The sequence below is a fragment of the Acipenser ruthenus genome, chromosome 56 (assembly GCF_902713425.1).
Source record: "Acipenser ruthenus chromosome 56, fAciRut3.2 maternal haplotype, whole genome shotgun sequence".
Classification (NCBI taxonomy): domain Eukaryota; kingdom Metazoa; phylum Chordata; class Actinopteri; order Acipenseriformes; family Acipenseridae; genus Acipenser; species Acipenser ruthenus.
This window is the reverse complement of record NC_081244.1, coordinates 3,806,529-3,826,846: the sequence shown is the minus strand read 5'-3', so window position 1 is coordinate 3,826,846 and position 20,318 is coordinate 3,806,529. Positions and strand designations below refer to the sequence as shown.

Sequence of the window (20,318 nt, the reverse complement as noted above, 5' to 3'; positions counted from 1 at the left end):
GGAACAGAAGCAATGTATGTAGCTAGTTCTCTAGTGACCCAGGCTACTGCTGAGTACTTCGCTGTATGCACTTAGCATTCCTCTTATTTTTCTCTTTTGTTTTTTATATATATATATATATATATATAAATAAAATTGTTTTGTCTGTTATATTACAGTATTGATTTGAAGATGTCATATGTTAACACATTTGCGTTTGTCATTCAAGCATCTTTATTTTTTGCTGATTGCATTGTAAACATTCTGACAGCAACGTGAAGGTGTACACTACAGTAAGACTGAACTTGGGTGTGTCCAGTTGTATAAAAAGATGTTTTGTTTTTAATAGATAAAAGGTTATGGTCTTGGTGATGTTTGGTGTTCTACCTAGAATCTAAACCTTAATTTGCATACATGGCATGAGCTTGGGTAGAGATGCCACCAGGCTTTAGAAACATTGATAATTTTTTTTTAAAGTGAGACACCTCTTGAGTGGACACTATCAGTACGAGGGGACATACACCAGACAGGAGAGTCGAGAGGAGTTATCAAAACCACACACCTTCCTTATTAGATCAAGCTGTTTCACCACACTGAGCAGCGTTGCCTCACTTCAATTCTACCATCATCTTCCCTCCTGACGTGGCAAGTAAGTTTATTTATATAGCACCTTTCATACAACAATATCTCTGAGTGCTTTATAAGTCAATGAAAATTAAAACAAACATGAACAAGTTATAGTAAAACTAATCAAAACTACTAGAGAAATGAAGAAAGAACAGCATTTTGTATAAAATGCTAGTCAAAAAATGAGTTTTTAATCGACTGTTTATCAGAGGGTAGTTTATGCCTCAGTCTGGGAGCATTGTAACTGAAAGATCTCTTCTTTTTGTCTTAATCTTTGGGAGGGACAGAACAGCAAAAAGGTAACCCAGCAAAAAAAGCATTGCAGTAATCGAGTGTAGATGAGACAACAGCATACATTAACTCCTCAGAATCAGGCAATGAAAGACAAGACTAGCTACGCCATGCAAATTGCCAAAAACGAACAAATAATGATCTGCAATTGTGATAATGAGGGTCTCAATGAGTGCATCGGTCTATTTAGCGGCCGCACTTGCAGAGTTAGGAGTAGAGAGCAGCAGTCGCTGTATGACATTTGTAAAGCCAAAAAAATGTTGGAAGGGCAGCTAAGTCCTCTTGGCGCATGTGTTGGGGGGGGGGGGGGGGGGGGAGGAACATTTTCTGAGAAGGAGCTGAGGCTATACCAGACATTCCAACTGTGGTTTGAAAAGAACCAGAGACTAAGCAGTGCAGAGAACACAGCGCTGTCACATGTGCAGGGATAGCGGTCCCTAGATTGACGCTGGGGTCTAGCTCATCCCTCAGTTCAGCTATTGGGTCTAGGATGACCTGCGGAGTGAGATGATAACGCTTTAGCACCGCATCCTCCGGCATCCCAAACAAAGTGACCATGGGATTGAATATGCAGGGTCTTCCTCGTCTTGCCCTTCTCCTCTGAACGTGTTCCTGCCTCTCCTCAACAAGAGCCAAGTCTTGCCGTATCAGGAAGTGTACCATAGCAGCCATCCTGAAGTCAATGCCAGGTCTCTGCAGGTGTGTGCTTTTATACAGCTCTTAATTACTCGCTTCTACAGTGGTTTCCACCTTGTAAGAAGAGATGTAAAGTTTTTGGAGGGTCAGCAATTGCCTATGTGCAAGGCAAAATCCTTACATCACATTATAATGTTTGCGCCTGCTTAGTAGATCCCTTAGTAGATCCAGATCCCACCAATTCCATGCTCTTCATTTGAATGCATTTCAGTATAATTGTAATGGATTAATGATGATAAAGTGCAAATTGATAGCGGAGGCGGATCGTCAGGTGAACCCCATTCTTTCCATACGCTGCATTTTTTTGCGACCGGTAAAATCAGACTTTACGGCTGCTAAACACGATTTACGGCAGCATTATGGGGGTTTTGCACCCGCAAATCACTTTGTACGTATCCTTACATCACCCCCCTAATCTTAGCAATAATGAATATTACATTTAACAACAGTAAAGTAGTAGTCGGGTGCACACTGATAATGAATATTACATGTAAAGCAGTAGTCAGGTGGTACACTGATAATGAATGTTCATGTAAAGTAGTAGTCGGCTGCACACTGCACATACCTCACAATAAAAAGGAATGCAACCCTTAGCTTTTGTTTTTAACATTATCAGGTTTTCCCTGGTAACTCAAAGCACAGTTTTTTTCAACATTTTAAACTCATGCATTTTAACTTTAGTCAATTGGAATGTTTCACAATTGGGCTTGGTCTGTTTTTGAAAGCAGTGGCAGCATCAGTTTGCACAGGAGCTGTATCCACCCCAGGTACCTGTACAGCCCCTTCCTCAACCACACTCTGGGGGGGGGGTACCTGTACCTGTCTGTCCAGCAGGGAGAGTCGTCTGAAAATCAAGGAGTGTGCTCTCTATTCCTACATTCAGACTTTCCACATTATCCACATTATTCTTTGCCAGTTTTCCATTCATTTGTACCAAGCACTTTCTTCTGTCCTTGTATTCGTGTTCCTCCCCCTCCTCCTGCCTGGTATTTCTTCACTAGAGCTGTTTGTTTGGGAGCACAGGTTCTCAGGTTGCCTTTCAGTTCGTTGCCATGGCAAGGTCAGGTTTCAACACTGATGTACTGATGTTCAAAACTACATGTAGTAATACAGTGCTGCAATGTTTGTACCCAGACTGTTTGTTCTTTACCACTGCTGTTTTGAAACTCTGTACCAACCTCTCAGCTGCTCCATTTGGTGCAGGGTTGTATGCAGCAGATCTGGTTTGCTTAACAGAATTTAATTTCAGAAAGTACTGAAACTCATCAGAAGTAAATTGAGGACCATTGTCTGAAACAATATCCTCAGGCAAACCATATCTGCTAAAAGGTCTCTCCGGACCCCAGTAGTTTTTGCACTTGTGGTTTTGTGCATGTGCACTACCTCAGGCCACCTGGAATAGGCATCTAACAGTACAAGAAGCATGTGCTTCTCTTTTTCAGTAAAGTCCAGATGTTACCAGGGTCTTGAATCCCGTCTCTGAGGATGGAGAGGTGCCTGGGTGGCATGCAATGGGTGCCTTGGCACGGATCACACTGATTCATAGCTTCAATGATGGAGGTGCCTGGGTGGCATGCTATGGGTACCTTGGCATGGATCACACTGATTCACAGCTTCAATGATGGAGAGGTGCCTGGGTGGCATGCCATGGGTACCTTGGCACGGATCACACTGATTCATAGCTTCAATGATGGAGGTGCCTGGGTGGCATGCTATGGGTTCCTTGGCATGGATCACACTGATTCATAGCTTCAATGATGGAGGTGCCTGGTTGGCATGCTATGGGTACCTTGGCACGGATCACAGTGATTCACAGCTTCAATGACTAGGTCTAGTTTTGGCCACCAGAAATAGCTTCTAGCAAGGGCTTTCATTTTTACAATGCCACGGTGGTTCTCATGTAGCTCTACCAGTAACCTTGTTTGCAGCATTGTAGGTATTCTATACCCACAATCAGATTTTGATGCTACAAACAGTTTTAATACTTCATCATTTACATAATTATTATCTGTATCCTCGGCTCACCGCTCGCAACCCCCCCCCGCCGACTCGGGAAACGGCAGCTGGAACACATGTCCTTCGAAACGTGCTCTTGCCAATCCGTCATTTTTCGTATTGCGGATCCACAGCGAGGCCACCAGACCTATAGTGCCGGAGGTCAACACAGATCTGGTGGCTCCACTACAGAACTACAGGCGCCCTATCGGCCACAGTGGTCGCTGATGCACTGTGAATCGTGGATTCCCCTGCGCTACCCCCTAGGAAAATATTAGCAGGTTTTAGTAATACACTACAGGTATGGTGGCCTCAATGTGTAATATTATTTATTTATTTATTTTTAATTTAGTGGTTGCCAATTATTTTTATTGTTTTCTCCCCAATTTAGTTATTTTTAGACTCAGCCCACCGCTACCACGCCCGCACTGACTCGGGAGCAGCGAAGACGAACACACGCTGTCCTCCTAAGCGTGTGTCGTCAGCCGTCTGCTTCTTTACACACTGCAGACTCACCGTGCAGCCACCTCAGAGTTACAGTGTCGGAGGACAACGCAGCTTACAGGCAAGCCCGGCCAGACCACAGGGGGCGCTGGTGTGTGTTGAGTGGAGGACACCCTGGCCGACCTAGCCCCCCCTCCCCCCGGGCGACGCTCGGCCAATTGAGCACCGCCCCCTGGAAGCTCCCGTCCACGGTTGGCAAAGGAATAGCCTGGACTCGAACTCGCGACATCAAGACTATAGGGCACATCCTGCACTCCACGGGGAGCGCCTTTACTGGATGCGCCATTCGGGAGCCATCAATGTGTAATATTTTTAAGTGTTTAAAGACTGTCCACCAGGGTATGTTGGTGACGGGTTTTTACTGTGAGGACTCCTTTCGTGGCTCCTGCTCACAGCACATAAATCTGTGAACACAGATTCAGCCAGGGTGACAGTGCAGGTATTACACCCTGGATCTGTATTCACAGTGTCCTTACTGCTTTCAAAAATGTGTGAGCTGCTACATCTATGGAAATAATATATGTAAATAGTTCTATCTTCACAATTTTGATCACCCTGTCTGTTTTATAGTTCTTGTGACAGGAAAGCAGGACTCCAATCAGAAAAGCTGAAGGGGTGCTTCAAAATAAAATAATGGGATTTTGTCCATTTTTGGATTTATGGGATTTTGCCCGTGTAGATTATGTACTGTGGAATTCTGTCTGGATACCCCAGACACACAATTTAGATTAATATCTTATGAACAAGTTCAACCCAAAAGATTATTTATCAATCAGAGAACATAGGGAAGTCTTTAAATGTGAGGGGCATCATTTATTAAAAATATAAACCGTAACTAAACATTCAGGTACGCCACAGACAGATTAGCTATGTCCTTCATATTCCAGAGCCCATTGTTTCATCAGAAAACAAAACCAAAAATAAATCTGCCTGTTCAGCCAGGTGCCTCTTATTCCTTCTCAAGCCAAACTGTCTCCGCAACTCATGCTCTTCATTTTGGTTTTTTAGATGAATTTAGTTCTGGAGGCAGAAGTTCCAGATCGAGGGTTGGGGTTTAGACTGGAGCTAGGGTTAGGATTAGGGGTTGAGGTTAGGTTTAGAGTAGGGTTGGGTTCTCTTCAATTCAACTATTAGCCCCCAACGGTAGTTGCAGGTGATAACTTCCACTTTAGTGCAACTACCTCTAACTCCACCAAACCTGTCCAAACACTTTTCAGAGTCTCCTATTGGACAACAGGAGACACGATTTTTCTGACCAATAGGAACCCTTTTGTACTTAGGTGACCTTTCAATAAACAAACCAAATAAATTCTGGAACTTTCCAACTGCTCCTATAACTACATATAATAAAGACATTTTAAATAAATAAATAACCATTTACACTGTATGCTGTTGTCCTTTTGTATCTGTGTTTTCACATGTGCTTCAATTGATATAGAACCTTTTTTTTAATTAATATATTTAGTCATTGCCAATTATTTTTATTATTTTCTCCCAATTTGGATGCGCCACTTGGGAGCTCCATAGAACATTTGTAACAGTAGCTATAGTCAATAAATATAGTTTTATTTTTTCCTTCATAACATTATTTACACACTTATTAAGCAAAAGGGGGGGGGGACGGTGGGGGGGGGGACATGTCCATGAGGAATATGCCCTATCTAGTTGACACTGTGCATTCTGCAATTTAACAGCGGTAGTCAAAAAACAAAAAAAGTGATTGCACAAGAGGCCTAAATGTTTTTCTTCTGTTTGCTAATATTTTTCACAAATATGCTCTCAGAAAGTAAGAACACAACTACATTGCAATTGTAATTTCAGTTTATACATTCATTTAGGATATGTACTGCGAAATAAGTGGCACAAGGATATTTACCCTGAAGTACAAAGCTACATATTGATTCTCATTTATAGTGAATATGCTTGTTGGCATATGTGTCACGTTTGCCAGCTGTTTTGACCCTCAAATCCGTGTTGGGCCAGGTTAAATAAACATGGCACTTGCAGAGGGGATGCCCCTCGTAGGATATTCACAGAGAAAAAAGTGGCCCAACATCAATTAACCCTTCAACACAAGGCTATTTATTGAACTTTGATAAATCAATTGGCATATGAACTTAAAAGACTGAACTAGAAGCTGGGATGCAAATAAGAAAGCTGAGCGAATAAACTACGTGAATAAGAAGCTTCCTATCTTTAGTTGTGTATATACTGTACCTATACACGCTAGCCCGCAGAGACGTGTCAGCATGGAAATGAAATGAGGAGTGGGACACGTAATGCTTCTTTTTATTTGATAAGATTTGGCAGCTCTAGGTTGTGTGAAGCTGTCAGTTAAAGGTATTGTTGCAATGGGCACAAACACAGATAACTTAACGGTTTCCAAAAAAGCAGAGGGTGATCTATAGATCAGAGGATAGCAATCTTTTAAAGCACTGGACTAAAAAAGATGAGCCATTTACGTGATTTTCAACAATTGATGGTCCATCAATTGTTTTATCAAAAAATAAAGATACTGAGACAGCAAACGATTACCATTTTCTCCACCTAATGATCATTAACTTGATATTTTTCCTTTTAAAAGCAATTAGAAGGAGCACTGTATCACAGTCTATCATTCTACCAAGTAATACAATGGAATAGTTGTATGTAGGTATTCACTTCAATTCAGGCCACTAAGATTTCAGCTTACAAAAGCTCCCATATTTTGAAAGCTAAATGTTGACAGGTAGGCAAATAAATGCACTTGAAAAGGTACTTGAAATTGCAATCCATGCAATTTGGTCACGTTGCAGCCCACGGTCCCACAGTAGCCTTGCTATGCGGCCCTCTGCTCTGTAAACTTCGGGCATCCCTGCTCTAGGCAGTGACTTACTTATTTTCGGTTTTTTTTAAAAACAATAAATAAATATGTCTGACAATGATATTGACTTTGGTTTTACTTTTACTTTTAATTTCCTTTCTCCTCTCGCTCTCCCGTACTCTCCTCTGTACTCGCACCCCAAGTGCAGAGAGCTGCAGGCTTATATGCAGGTGCCCATATGTTTAAAATGTATTTTTTAGAAATTAGATATTTGAAATGTAATATGTATTTATGATTGTTTGATTTGTATTGTTGAATTCTGGAATATTTTGAGGTTTTAAAAGTTCACCTCTACACCTCATAGGGTCAGGAGGTGAGGTTACCTGCACAGGTATATATGGAGGAGTAGCATTGTGCTCATTTGCTTCTTTTGTTTTCTGCGTACACTGCCTAAAAGCTGTATTGAAACCTGTATTACCTGCTTTTTACAATATCTATTGTGTTTCCTAGTTTGTATCTGTATAGCTGAAATTCTTTCGTTGCTTTATATAGTCCTGTTTTCTTTTTTTGCTTGATTTAATAAAACGTATATCTGCAAACCCGAATTCTCCTGGCTTTGCCTGCTTCCTGCTAAAAACATCTAAGATCAACATATGGTTTATGCTTGAAGCCACAAAGGTTAGGAAATTCCTTATAAAACACATTTTAAAATAACTTTAACAGTGCAGCTTGAAGTCACAAAAGTCAGACATGCCACACCACCCATAACTCAGCTGCACCCAGGTTAGGCGTTTAGCATCGATACTGATATTTTATAACCTGAGCAACAGCCCAATATAAAAACAAACAGAGCAGACTGCCCCTCCCTCCATGTTTCTCCCAGCTTTATTCTGCAAGCCGTGCCCTTTATCCCTGTTTAATTACTTTCTGAAAGGTACATTTCCTTCCTCTGTGAGATGAGCTCTGGTGTCCCAGTCTGCTTCCTGGTTACTTGATTTAAAACCCTGGCTTTCGAGGTCCTTTCATAATACCCCTCTTACCATCTTCGAAACACCACAGAATTTCATAATACCCCTCTTACCATCTTTGAAACACCACAGAATTTCATAATACCCCTCTTACCATCTTTGAAACACCACAGAATTTGATAATACCCCTCTTACCATCTTTGAAACACCACAGAATTTCATAATACCCCTTACCATCTTCGAAACACCACAGAATTTCATAATACCCCTCTTACCATCTTTGAAACACCACAGAATTTGATAATACCCCTCTTACCATCTTTGAAACACCACAGAATTTGATAATACCCCTCTTACCATCTTTGAAACACCACAGAAACAGCCAATCCTTCCCATTAGGGGTGTGCTGGCACTCGTGCTCGTATTACCTTCACAAGTATTTATCGGCAGGTATTGAATAAATCCATTCATTAATGTGTTGATTTAAAAATGAAACAAGCTGATGTACTGCCACGCAGAGGCCATAAACTGATCACACCGTGTAACAATTTTTTTTTTTTTTTTTGTTCCTGGGTAGTAAGTGTTATTTCCTAATTGCTTATGCCTCAAAAGTATAGAAAATGGCTATTATTCCCCACAGACTTTGCTTTTGTGACCAGGACAGTGATATTTTGAAATTTACCCATTTTCCAGAACATTCCAGATAGATTCAGTGCTGAGTAAACTTGGAGTAACTTCTAGAACTTTCTAGAACTTTCCAGTAATATAAATAGTAGTATAAATACAGGGGCCTTAAGCCCACCAGTTCAGTTTAGTTCCAGCTGCCTAAGTGGATACATATCTGCATTTTTCTGAGATGGCATCAAGAGGCTGCAAGCATCCGGCAGACGCATTTTGAGACTTCAAAATGGTGGCATTCCTGATGGGTCTCCAAGGCGGTTTTACCTAGTTTCCCTGCTATCTTTGCCTTTGGGACAGCAGGGACACCAAGGCGCACTACCACAGGCGGGACTGGCCACAGCAGACCGAGTTCTCTGTGGGGAGGAACAACGTCAAGTGGGAGCCACTGGTGGACCCCCGGAAGGTGCTGATGCCACCACTGCACATCAAATTGGGCCTTATGAAACAATTTGTCAGAGCTCTAGATAAGGAGTCGGCAGCCTTCAAGTGCCTTCAAGACTTCTTCCCTAAGCTGTCTGAGGCAAAGGTCAAAGCCGGTGTCTTCGTCGGACCACAGATAAAGAAGATCCTGGAGTGCAATGAATTCCCCAAGAAGCTCACTAGTAAGGAGAAAGCGGCTTGGAATAGCTTTGTCGCAGTGGTTCGGGGCTTCCTGGGCAATCACAAGGCCGAAAACTATGTGGAGTTGGTTGAGACTCTGGTGAAGAACTACGGCACAATGGGCTGTAGGATGTCCCTCAAAGTCCATATCCTTGATGCTCATCTTGATAAATTCAAGGAGAACATGGGAGCGTACTCGGAGGAGCAAGGCGAGCGCTTCCGCCAGGATATACTGGACTTTGAACGCCGCTACCAAGGACAGTATAACGAGAACATGATGGGAGACTACATTTGGGGGCTGATTCGTGAAAGTGATTTACAGTATAATCGTAAATCTCGAAAAACTACTCACTTCTAAATCTTCTGTAGTCATTTTTGTATTACTTTAGTATAAATACATGTTAATTTGGATTCATATGTTGTTTTTTTCTGACTTTATGTGAACGAAAAGACACAAATTTGCCCGTTTTCTCATTGGAAATAGGTAAATTTCAAAATATCACTGTCCTGGTCACAAAAGCAAAGTCTGTGGGGAATAATAGCCATTTTCTATACTTCTGAGGCATAAGCAATTAGGAAATAACACTTAATTCCCAGGAACAAAAATTGTGTTACATAGTGTCATTAATGAATGATTTATTTAATACCTGCTGATGAATACTTAAAGGCAATTACGAGCAACAGCACATGCCTACATCACCACATGCTGAACAATTCAATTGGTCTTTTGAAATCTGTTTAAACAAGAGGGCAGAGTCCAACAACCCGACTCACACAAATATTGCCTCTCTTTGTTGTGTAATGTAGTTTTTTTGTGAAAATGAAACTTGAACACTTTTAACAAATTGTTGCAGCCAAAAGGCTTTCAGTCTGTGTGACCTGCAAAAGTTAATTGTAAAAGGTATTGTAAAATGAGAAATACCAAAATTGTGGTGCTTCGACACACAATCCCCTTTTATTCCTAAAGCTTCAATAAAAAAAGTGCTTCTCAGCACTGGATCAGTGCATTAAAGGGGAAGTCTCCTTCACATTATATTGACCTGGCTAGAATTCTCTTTCCCTGATTGACCCAAACCGGTAAATAAAAATGAAAATCCTAAGCAATGTAGTATTTTACTGCAAAGGTTTATTAGGATCTTGTAGTGATTGTTTTTTGTGTTATCATGAACAGTACAGTACAATGATACCTTGTGAACCACTGCAACTGAAGGTGGTATTTAGCCTTAGGTCCATGTTATGTTAGTTAAAACTATTGAGTGGAATTTTTTTAAAAACATTTGGTCATGAGTTTAAAATGTAAAAACATACCAAGTTAATGAGAAACTGGTTGATTTGCATTTCAAACTGAATAAGGGCGTGGCCATAAATGTGCAGGTAAACCGTATTCATGACCCAGGATTATGATCTGTCGGCCCTCCTCCCGATGAGGGGCGGAGTTGTCAGCAAGGTTCTAGAAACACCTGGTTTCCACAGCTGTTGTTCAGAAAGTCTTGGAGAGACATCACAGAAGGTAAGGTGATTGAGTTTTATATGTATTACTGAGGGGCGTTGTTTTCAGTGTTTATTTGCACAAATGAATGTAATATCATCTATAAAGACCTGGATGCTGCATAGAAACCAGGGCCGGAGAACACAGTTGGAAAAGAAGTAGAGATAGACTTAGGACAGGGGCAAAGAGACAGTATAGATGGATGAAATAATGAAATATCACACCTATCCATGTCTAGTTTGATGCCAATGTACAGGTGTTGAAAGAGCCACGTGGTGGAACATGTAGCAGAGTTTAACAGGTTCCATTGAACATAAGAAGATTCATTACAATAACACTGTTAAAAATAGTTGTGGTATGACGGAGCAGCGTCCCAGTTCACTTACAGTGTGGACTTTCGATCTCACTGTGCTTTGGAATATAAACACTGTTAACATTTGCATTTAAAAAAACAAAGAAGAAATGTAAGCTACCTGACTGTGAAAGGGGTCTGCCTTGTTGGGTAAAACCTGTAAAGGAAAGAAAGGATTCATGATTTGCTGTATAGGCCGTGAGCTCAGACAACAGGAAGTGCACTTTTCTGTGAGTTTAGATTTGCTCTCACAACAAGAAGTGCACTTTTCTGTGAGTTTAGATTTGCTCTCACAACAGGAAGTGCACTTTTCTGGGGCGATGAACAAAATGACTTGAGAGAGAGAAAGATGGAAAGAATGCAGAACCTGCCTTAAATATTAGTTAAAGGCTAGAGGAAGCGTGACAGATTCAATGTTTTAAAGCAGCTCTTAAATAATGTTCTATTACTTACCTGAACCAGAGCAGTAGATTTGTTTGTTTCCAGGCGGTCTCCATTTTGGAGCGGAGAGACATACCTGGGCAGCAGTGTGGAGTAGTGGTTAGGGCTCTGGACTCTTGAACGGAGAGTCGTGGGTTCAATCCCTGGTGGGGGGACACTGCTGCTGTACCCTTGAGCAAGGTACTTTACCTAGATTACTCCAGTGAAAAAAAAACAACAAAAAAAAAAAACCCAACTGTATAAATGGGTAATTGTATGTAAAAAAAAAAAAAAAAAAAAAATGTAATTGTATGTAAAAATAATGTGATATCTTGTGACAATTGTAAGGCGCCCTGGATAAGGGCGTCTGCTAAGAAATAAATAATAATACCCTATAGGCCGAGTGACAGGGAGAGTTTATTTATTAATTTAATTCATATAGTACTTTTTATACAAAACGCAGCACTGTACATAGCAGAAAAAGAACAAACCAAGCTGGATTAATGGTGTGAACTTGCTTTAAAGTAAAATGACATTGTGACAGGGTAGCCGTGTGGTGACGTCAGGCCAGAAGCAGAAACAAAAACAAAGGCAAAGTAACTGCGGAGCAAAGGCACTGCGACGCTGTTTATTTTCAAACAAAAAGAAAATAAATATTTAAACAAAAACACTTTGCTCACAGAGCGAAAATAAGCTTAAATAAAACAAACCACGAACACTAAAAATAGCAATCCTAGGTCAGGCTGGGCAGTTGCAGTTGCTGTCACTGTTCCTAGAATGGTTGGTTTTGATTTTACTTTTAATTTCCTTTCTCCTCTCGCTCTCCCGTACTCTCCTCTGTACTCCCACCCCGAGTGCAGAGAGCTGCAGGCTTATATGCAGGTGCCCATCTCCTGATTAGCAACAATTAAACAATTAATTAACTCAGGAGATGGTCACCTTCTGCATAATTTTTTTTAATGTGGATGCCAAATAAAGCCAAACCAAACTACGGTTTCTTGCCGTCATATATATATTTAAATAAATACACAAACAATAACATGGCTACGCCGTCATATTTAAAAATACATAAATTATAATAAAACAAAAGAGATACAAAACAGCACACACTAAAACACAGGGGTGGAGGCGTACCCTGTTCTAAAATAAACAATACATTTTTAAATCATAATACAAACCAAATACATTTTACAGCAGGGCTTCACCCTGCCCCTTTTTCATGTGCAGGACTTCTAGCCCTGTCACAAACATGTAAATATGTCTAAAATGTATTTTGTATCATGGTGATATTAGAAATGTAATATGTATTTATCATTGTTTGATTTGTATTGTTGAATTCTGGAATATTTTGAGGTTTTAAAAGTTCACTTCTACACCTCATAGGGTCAGGAGGTGAGGTTACCTGCACAGGTATATATGGAGGAGTAGCATTGTGCTCATTTGCTCCTTTTGTTTTCTGCGTACACTGCCTAAAAGAGGTGTTGAAACCTGTATTACCTGCTTTTTTCAGTATCTATTGTGTTTCCTAGTTTGTATCTGTATAGCTGAAATTCTTTCGTTGCTTTATATAGTCCTGTTTTCTTTTTTTGCTTGATTTAATAAAACGTATATCTGCAAACCCGAATTCTCCTGGCTTTGCCTGCTTCCTGCTAAAAACATCTAAGATCAACATATGGTTTATGCTTGAAGCCACAAAGGTTAGGAAATTCCTTATAAAACACATTTTAAAATAACTTTAATAGTGCAGCTTGAAGTCACAAAAGTCAGACATGCCACACCACCCATAACTCAGTTGCACCCAGGTTAGGCGTTTAGCATCGATACTGATATTTTATAACCTGAGCAACAGCCCAATATAAGAACAAACAGAGCAGACTGCCCCTCCCTCCATGTTTCTCCCAGCAAGCCCTGCCCTTTATCCCTGTTTAATTACTTTCTGAAAGGTACATTTCAATTAGAATAAACATGCTAAAACACACAAACAATACAAATTATTTCAGCATATGGGTATATAGCATGTTAATGGCCATTGTAATGCATGGTAGACTGTGTTGATTGTATTCATTATAATGTGTTCAGTAGACTGTGTTGATTGTATTCATTATAATGTGTTCAGTAGACTGTGTTGATTGTATTCATTATAATGTGTTCAGTAGACTGTGTTGATTGTGTTCAGTATAATGTGTTCAGTAGACTGTGTTGATTGTGTTCAGTAGACTGTGTTGATTGTGTTCAGTATAATGTGTTCCAGTTGATTGTCTTGTTTAATAGTGCTAGCGTAAATATACTTACTTACAGTACGAGTACGAAATAATAATAGTAAATAATACATTTAACAACAATAACATTCATGGAGCTGTTTTCTTTGCACTAATCACAGTTGTTTGTTTCTCTTTTATTGTGTTTCTGTGTTCTTGCCGTGGCTGCTGATGGTGATCATCATGAAGGTAAGCAATCTTCAGGGTTTATTTGAATGTCTTTTCTGTACAGGCAGGTGACGATGATAATTCAGTTAGCAGTTACACTTTACTGACTGTATGTTTGTTTTAACTGCAGTCTATCTTGAGAATCACTCCTTCAGTTGTGATGACGCTTGGTATGGGCATTCATTAACACGTGCTGGGAGGGTATGCAAATCTTTTTTGCATGTTTTGCATGAGATTTGGCCTCTGGTTAGCTTGGATAATGAAGGCTACAGAACCCTTTGCCCATATTTGAATAAAATGTGCATGGACACTTGTTATAAGAAGTTATTCGATATATTGTGTGAGTGTGGCTCATACCAACATACTTTCACACGCTTGACACCTGATTGGCTAAACTATTAAGGCTATATTTTGGGAACCAGTTTCCCCAATTTGATTAATCTTTGCATTGACTTGAAATGTATTTGCTTTGAATGTAGCTCACAGTGATAGACTTTTTCATAGTTTTGAGACCGATAGACTGAGCTTGAAGGCTTTATCTTGGAAACTGCTTGCCCAAATTATATTAACTTTGCATAGACATTTATTATGATATATTCTACAGAAACTGGCAAAGTTTTGCATCACCTATCATTTTACTATATTTGGATCTTATATTTAACATCATGTAATCAAATAAACTACAAAATGATTTTGCAAGTCTACCGGAAGCCATAATAGTAGTTCAGTATTTCATGTCAGATTTTGAAATATCACATTTTTTAATGTAATTCCTATGATAACGTAACATTATTCAGCAGGTTTCATTCAATGTTATGAAGCAAAACTAGCTAATTCTATAGGGTGACTCAAATCTTTTGGCCATAGCTATACATTTGAGTGTCTGAAGGAATATTAAGTCAATCAAATCAGCACAAACTGAACTGGCAAGCTAATGGTCGATACACACAAACATCCCATACTGTGAATCTATCATTTTTTGTCCTGTAACTAAATTTCAATAAATGGGTAAAAGCATTACATACTTACTTATGCCACACACACACACAAAATGTTACTGTAACAGGTGTTTTTATTTTTCATCTAATAACTATTGGGAGTAAAAATAAAAATATGCGCTACCTACCCTGGCTTTGTCTTGGTCAGATCTCCCAGGTTCTTCAATGTGTCAGTATTGTCCAGGTCATGTTCACGTGTTCACCTGCAATGCTTGGCTGTGGCTTCTTGAGGGTGGTTCATCACTTTAAGCTGTATTTTTTTAGATGGGTGTGAAGAAGGTCCCTTTTCTGCTGCAAGGGGTCCTTGGTATGGGAGAGGTGTGCAATAACATCCAGATCCAGGGTTGAAAACATGGTCTGTCTAATTCCTCTGCCCTGTTCTGTTGTTTTCAAGGTCCAGCTACAGAACTGAACAGGAAGGCTGACATTCTGTACCTGGTCTTACACCTGATTTAACCTGGAAGCTCAGGGCTGAGGTATTTCCAGCATTGCATGTGAAGTGACTGTAGAACTGTTTGGTGATTCTGACCATGACCTCTGGTATAGCTCAGCTGCCTCTGTGGATAACAGAGAAACAGATATACAAGCCATACTGCCATTTTGTGCATTGTTCTATAAGGGTTAATGGAACAATACACAGAATGGGAGGGTATAGAAATCAAAGGAGGATATGATGCGGTTGTAAAATGCACTTGTGAGACTGCACTTAGAGTACTCTGTTCAATTCTGGTCCCCACATGGCCTTGGAGGAGGCCTAACGAAGAGCAGCCAGAATCAGGAATTCCTTACGAAAGGATGTTGAAGGAGCTGAATCTATTTAGCCTAGAGCAAATAAAATGAGGGTAGGGGTGGAGGGTTTGACTGAAATCTTAAAAATACTTGGCAAAGATCACTAGCCAATACCTCTAGGTGCAGCAAAGAAATCAGGACCAGAGGAAATGAAATGGGGACAGAGGGGAGTAGACAGAGAAGTATGATGCTATGGAATGTGTTTCCTAGTCATGTTGTTGGGATCCTTTAAAATCTGACTTGACAAAGTTTTGAGATTAACCATCAATGACTCATCAGTGGAATGGCCTCCTCTTGTTTGTAAATTATATTCTTATGAGTGAATTATTTTTTTTTTTTTTTTTTGCAGAACACATCGGTGCAACACAATTGGACATCTCTTAACTTGCTCCAGAAGACCACTGATTGTTCCAGGTTAAAAAAAGAGCTTCTTGGAGAGATTGTTCCTGAAAAGATGCAAGATGTACCTTAGCCTTGTAGTAGATACCTTGAGAGATCCTGCTCACTTTCACTTTTTATATGAACAAAAAAGGGGATTGAAAGCATTCTAAGTATTTGCAGTAGTCCAGCCAAATACATGCAGAATGAGATGGCAGGTAACATCCACCCTACAGATGTGTGTCCCCATCTAAGCTAGGTCAGTTTCTTCCTGATACAATGGAAGGTGATTCTATGACTTATCTTGACATTTTACAAGAAAATGAATGCATTAACAAAGAAAAAGATACCACAGCCTGTAAAGCAGAAGAGGAGTACTTTTACAGAGGAGGAAAAGTCACCTGGTTAAACTTTTACCTTTCTGAGATGCAAGAATCCCTACCTTTTATCAAAAGGGATAAGTATGAAGATCTGAATAGCTTAATTAAAAAACAAAGCAAGCTTTCCAAAAGCTTAGTTTGTGTGAATTTATTTCATTATCCAGGCTGTGGTGGAACTACTTTAGCCAAGCATGTTTTGTGGGATTTGAGGAAAACATTCAAATGTGCCGTGCTTAACAATAACTTTGCTAAGGGAGCTGCCATTGCTGGTCAGGTGCTAGACTTGTTCGTAAATGGAGGACAGAAACAGACTGTACTCCTTTTAGTAGATGATTTGAAAGCATCTGAAAATATCAAAGAACTGCAAAAGTACATCCTAGATGGCATTGAAAAAAAAAACATTCATTGTAACAGCCCAGTGGTTATAATTCTGAGCTGCATAAGATCTGAGAGTCCTGTAGAAAGCATGACTACAAGCTTCACAGACAGCGTGTGCATAACCAACAAACTGTCAGAGATAGAACAATCCTCATTTGAGAAAAAACTACAGGAGATACAAAAATCTCATGAAAATCACAAAACCTTCTATGGATTTCTGATCATGAGAAATGGTTTTAAGAAAAGCTATGTTGAAGATGTCGTCCAAGAAATGTTCAAGGACAGACAAGAACACAGTAAAGAAGCACAGCTAATTTCCTTTCTAGCCTTGTTGAATTCTTATGTTTCCAATTCTTCATTGTTAGGGTCTGTTTGTGAGAGTTTTCTACGCTCTAAAGATCGAGTGCATGGCAGTAAACCTGTGGAAGAACAGATGGAGTCTTTTTCTGGTCTTTTAATTCGTTTTAAAAATTCAGTGAAGACTGAGAGAGTACGCATGGCTCATAAAATGATTGCCACTCAGTGTTGTGAAGAGCTGGAAGCAAAAGAAATAAGCAGAAGCAAGATTACAAAAGACCTGCTCTCGTCTTTATTTGTGAAGGAAATGGATGATGATCCTTTGCTTATGCGTGACATACAAGATATGCTGGTCACAAGGCAAAAAAGCACCAAGTTTTCTCAATTGATTGAAGACATACGTGGGGGTGAGAGAAGCAAAGGCAAATGTATTGCAGTTTTGACCACAGCGGCCAAGTTGTTTGTAAAGAGTGCAGTTATTCCTCAAGCTCTGGCAAGGTTTTATTATATCATAGAGAAAAACTATTCAAAGGCAAGTGAATGGGCAAAATGTGCTAAAGAGCGAAATGAAAACAATTCGTTTGTTGCTGATACTTTAGGCCAGGTTTACAAATATGAAATGAAACAAAAACAAAAACATCGCCCTGATCAGTTGGATATATTTCTCAGTGTGGCGAAAGATTCCATTGATGCATTTCAAGAGGAACAGGTTTTAGCTAAAAAAGAAGGTCCAGTTGACTTAGAAAATCAGTGGAGTAGAAAAAGGACCTCGATTTATAATACCAATGGGCTCTTTGGCGAGTTACAAGTCGCTAGCTACGTCTTTGACACTCTTTCCACTTTGCACCCACTTCAAGAGGAAATGAAGAAATTCTTAAGATATGAATTGCAAATTGACAGCATCTGTAAAAATGACAATAACAAACAGTTCCTTCAGATACTCAAGAAGAAGCCTTTTCTTACCACACTGAAAAGCCGTGTTAAAATAGTTTTTGGTTTTTATGAGTCTTATCTCACTTACTCCAAACCAAGTCAGATGAAAGAAGAGAGTGGATATATTCACAAAGAAGTGGCTGACTGTTTTCTGAAGTATACAAGTTCTGAATGTAACAGTAATGTAGAAACCGAAGCTGTCGATCAGAACAGGAAATACCTAGAGGCCCAAAGAGCGGCAAGTTTTCCAGGACTCCTTCACTGCCTCTCTGAGAGAAGAGATGCTGCCACAATGGAGAAAATTAAACAGAGTTGGCAATGCATTTATAACTCAAGTACAAAAACAAAAGAAGATGACTTAAACTTTATCTTGGCGAACGTTGTCCTGAACTGCATCAACCCCAAGTCTGTGAATATTATAAATCACACAGAACTGGAATTTATCCTGAAAAATGTACTGTCAGATGAAAAGGAAGATGAACCTCAAACCTCAGCAGAAATGTATTTCCTAGCTTTGGTGCTGTTGTGGCCCCAAGAAGAGACCAAGTTATATGTGGAAAAGATCTGGAAATGCTTTCAGAACCAGTATGAACTCCATTTTCGTTCAAGATTTATTGTACCTCATTTCTTCCTTGGACAGTCCTCAGGATTGAACAGAGTTGTTCACAAGTCCAAAATCGATACCTGCTTTAATGGTTTTTCTGAGACTATAAACATGCTTTGGCACAGTGGAGAAGTATGGAAAAATGATAAGGTAAAAAAACTGCTGTGTCGTGTAGAAGGCAGAACTGAGGGTTATGAGGTGTTTGCTCAGCACGGCAAAGTAAAAATCAGAGTGCAGCCTGACAAAAGAGCAGATGTAAGAAATGACCATAAAGTCTCTTTTTTCCTTGGCTTTAGCATTAAAGGGCCAGTTGCATATGATATTCAGTACCCTGGAAGAAGCCCTGTAGAGAGCAAGTGAAATTGTTCATAACAGAAAAGGCTTCTGTAGTTTGCTGCACACAGTGCCAGCATCTGGGGGAGTGCAGAGACCCAACTGCACCCGGGCCCAGACTTGAGGGAGGGGGGAGGGGGGCATATAATGTGTATTCATATAATGTTGTTTTCACTTCTGAGTTATATTGAATGCATTTGTACTATGGGCTAGGTCTTGAGATGCAGACACATGTTTTTTTTTCATAGGAACGTTTTGCATGTATTGCATATACTAAGTTTTGTATTTGTATTCAATTCAATTGATAACTTTTAGGCATCAGCTCTTGCCAGTTCTAGTGGGATTAGAACAATCAAAACACAAATTCGCAAATTGCACCAGAGCTTTGACAATAGATACATTTTAAAGGTCATGTGACAATAGGTCAGCTTTAAAGGTCATGTGATTGCTCAGCTGCCTCATGTGACACAAGCTTTTTATTATTTTACATTATTTACAAAGAAGTTTATTATTATTATTGTTTATTATTATTATTATTATTATTATTATTATTATTATTATTATTATTATTATTAATAATAATAATAATAATAATAATGTATTTTACAAATATCAGTTTATATATAAATAATATTATATATATATACTGTATATATATATATATATATATATATATATATATATACACATACACACTGAGTGTACAAAACATTAGGAACACCTGCTCTTTCCATGAAATAGACTGACGAGGTGAATCCAGGTGAAAGCTATGATCCCTTATTGATGTAACCTGTTAAATCCACTTCAGTCAGTGTAGATGAAGGGGAGACAGGTTAAAGAAGGATTTTTAAGCCTTGACACAATTGAGACATGGATTGTGTACTGTATGTGTGCCATTCAGAGGGTAAATGGACAAGACAAAAGATTTAAGTGCCTTTGAACGGGGTATGGTAGTAGGTGCCAGGCGCGCCGGTTTGAGTGAGTCAAGAACTGCAACGCTGCTGGGTTTTTCACGCTATACAGTTTCCCGTGTGTATCAAGGATGGTCCACCACCCAAAGGACATCCAGCCAATGGCAGGCTAGTGGTTAAAAATGGCTCAATGATTGACGGGCTACAGTTAGTCAACTGACAGTCCAGTACAACATTGGTGACCGGGCAGGCCACTGCAGTAAGCTGAATTCACTGTCATGTCCAGTTCAACTGACAGTCCAGTACAACATTGGTGCCGAAAGACCCATAAAAGAATGCACAACTCATCGTACCTTGACACGAATGAGGTATGGCAGCCGACGACCTAACAGAGTTCCACTTCTTTCAGCAAAACACAAGAAACTGCGGTTGCAGTGGGCTAAGGAACGAAAACACTGGACACTGGAGGATTGAAAAAAGAATCCC

At 39.7% G+C, this 20,318-nt stretch overlaps 1 protein-coding gene across 2 annotated transcripts; it reads left to right on the top strand.

Annotated features, from left to right (window-relative positions):
- The first annotated feature begins 10,573 nt into the window (after positions 1 to 10,573).
- On the top strand, positions 10,574 to 19,417 carry LOC131724735 (sterile alpha motif domain-containing protein 9-like). Of its 2 annotated transcripts, XM_059017421.1 has the most exons (3): positions 10,574 to 10,654; positions 15,224 to 15,305; positions 15,968 to 19,417. In XM_059017421.1, exon 3 carries the CDS (start codon positions 16,276 to 16,278, stop codon positions 18,946 to 18,948), a length of 2,673 nt encoding a protein of 890 aa, XP_058873404.1. In that variant the 5' UTR covers positions 10,574 to 10,654; positions 15,224 to 15,305; positions 15,968 to 16,275; the 3' UTR covers positions 18,949 to 19,417. The 2 variants fall into 2 exon arrangements, with proteins under 2 accessions (XP_058873404.1, XP_058873405.1); XM_059017422.1 differs by lacking the exon at positions 10,574 to 10,654 and having other exon boundaries at positions 15,161 to 15,305.
- The last annotated feature ends 901 nt before the right edge of the window (positions 19,418 to 20,318 follow it).

Bases quoted from the DNA above. Each gene is read 5' to 3' on its own strand.
- LOC131724735 (XM_059017421.1), top strand. From the start codon at position 16,276: ATGGAAGGTGATTCTATGACTTATCTTGACATTTTACAAGAAAATGAA.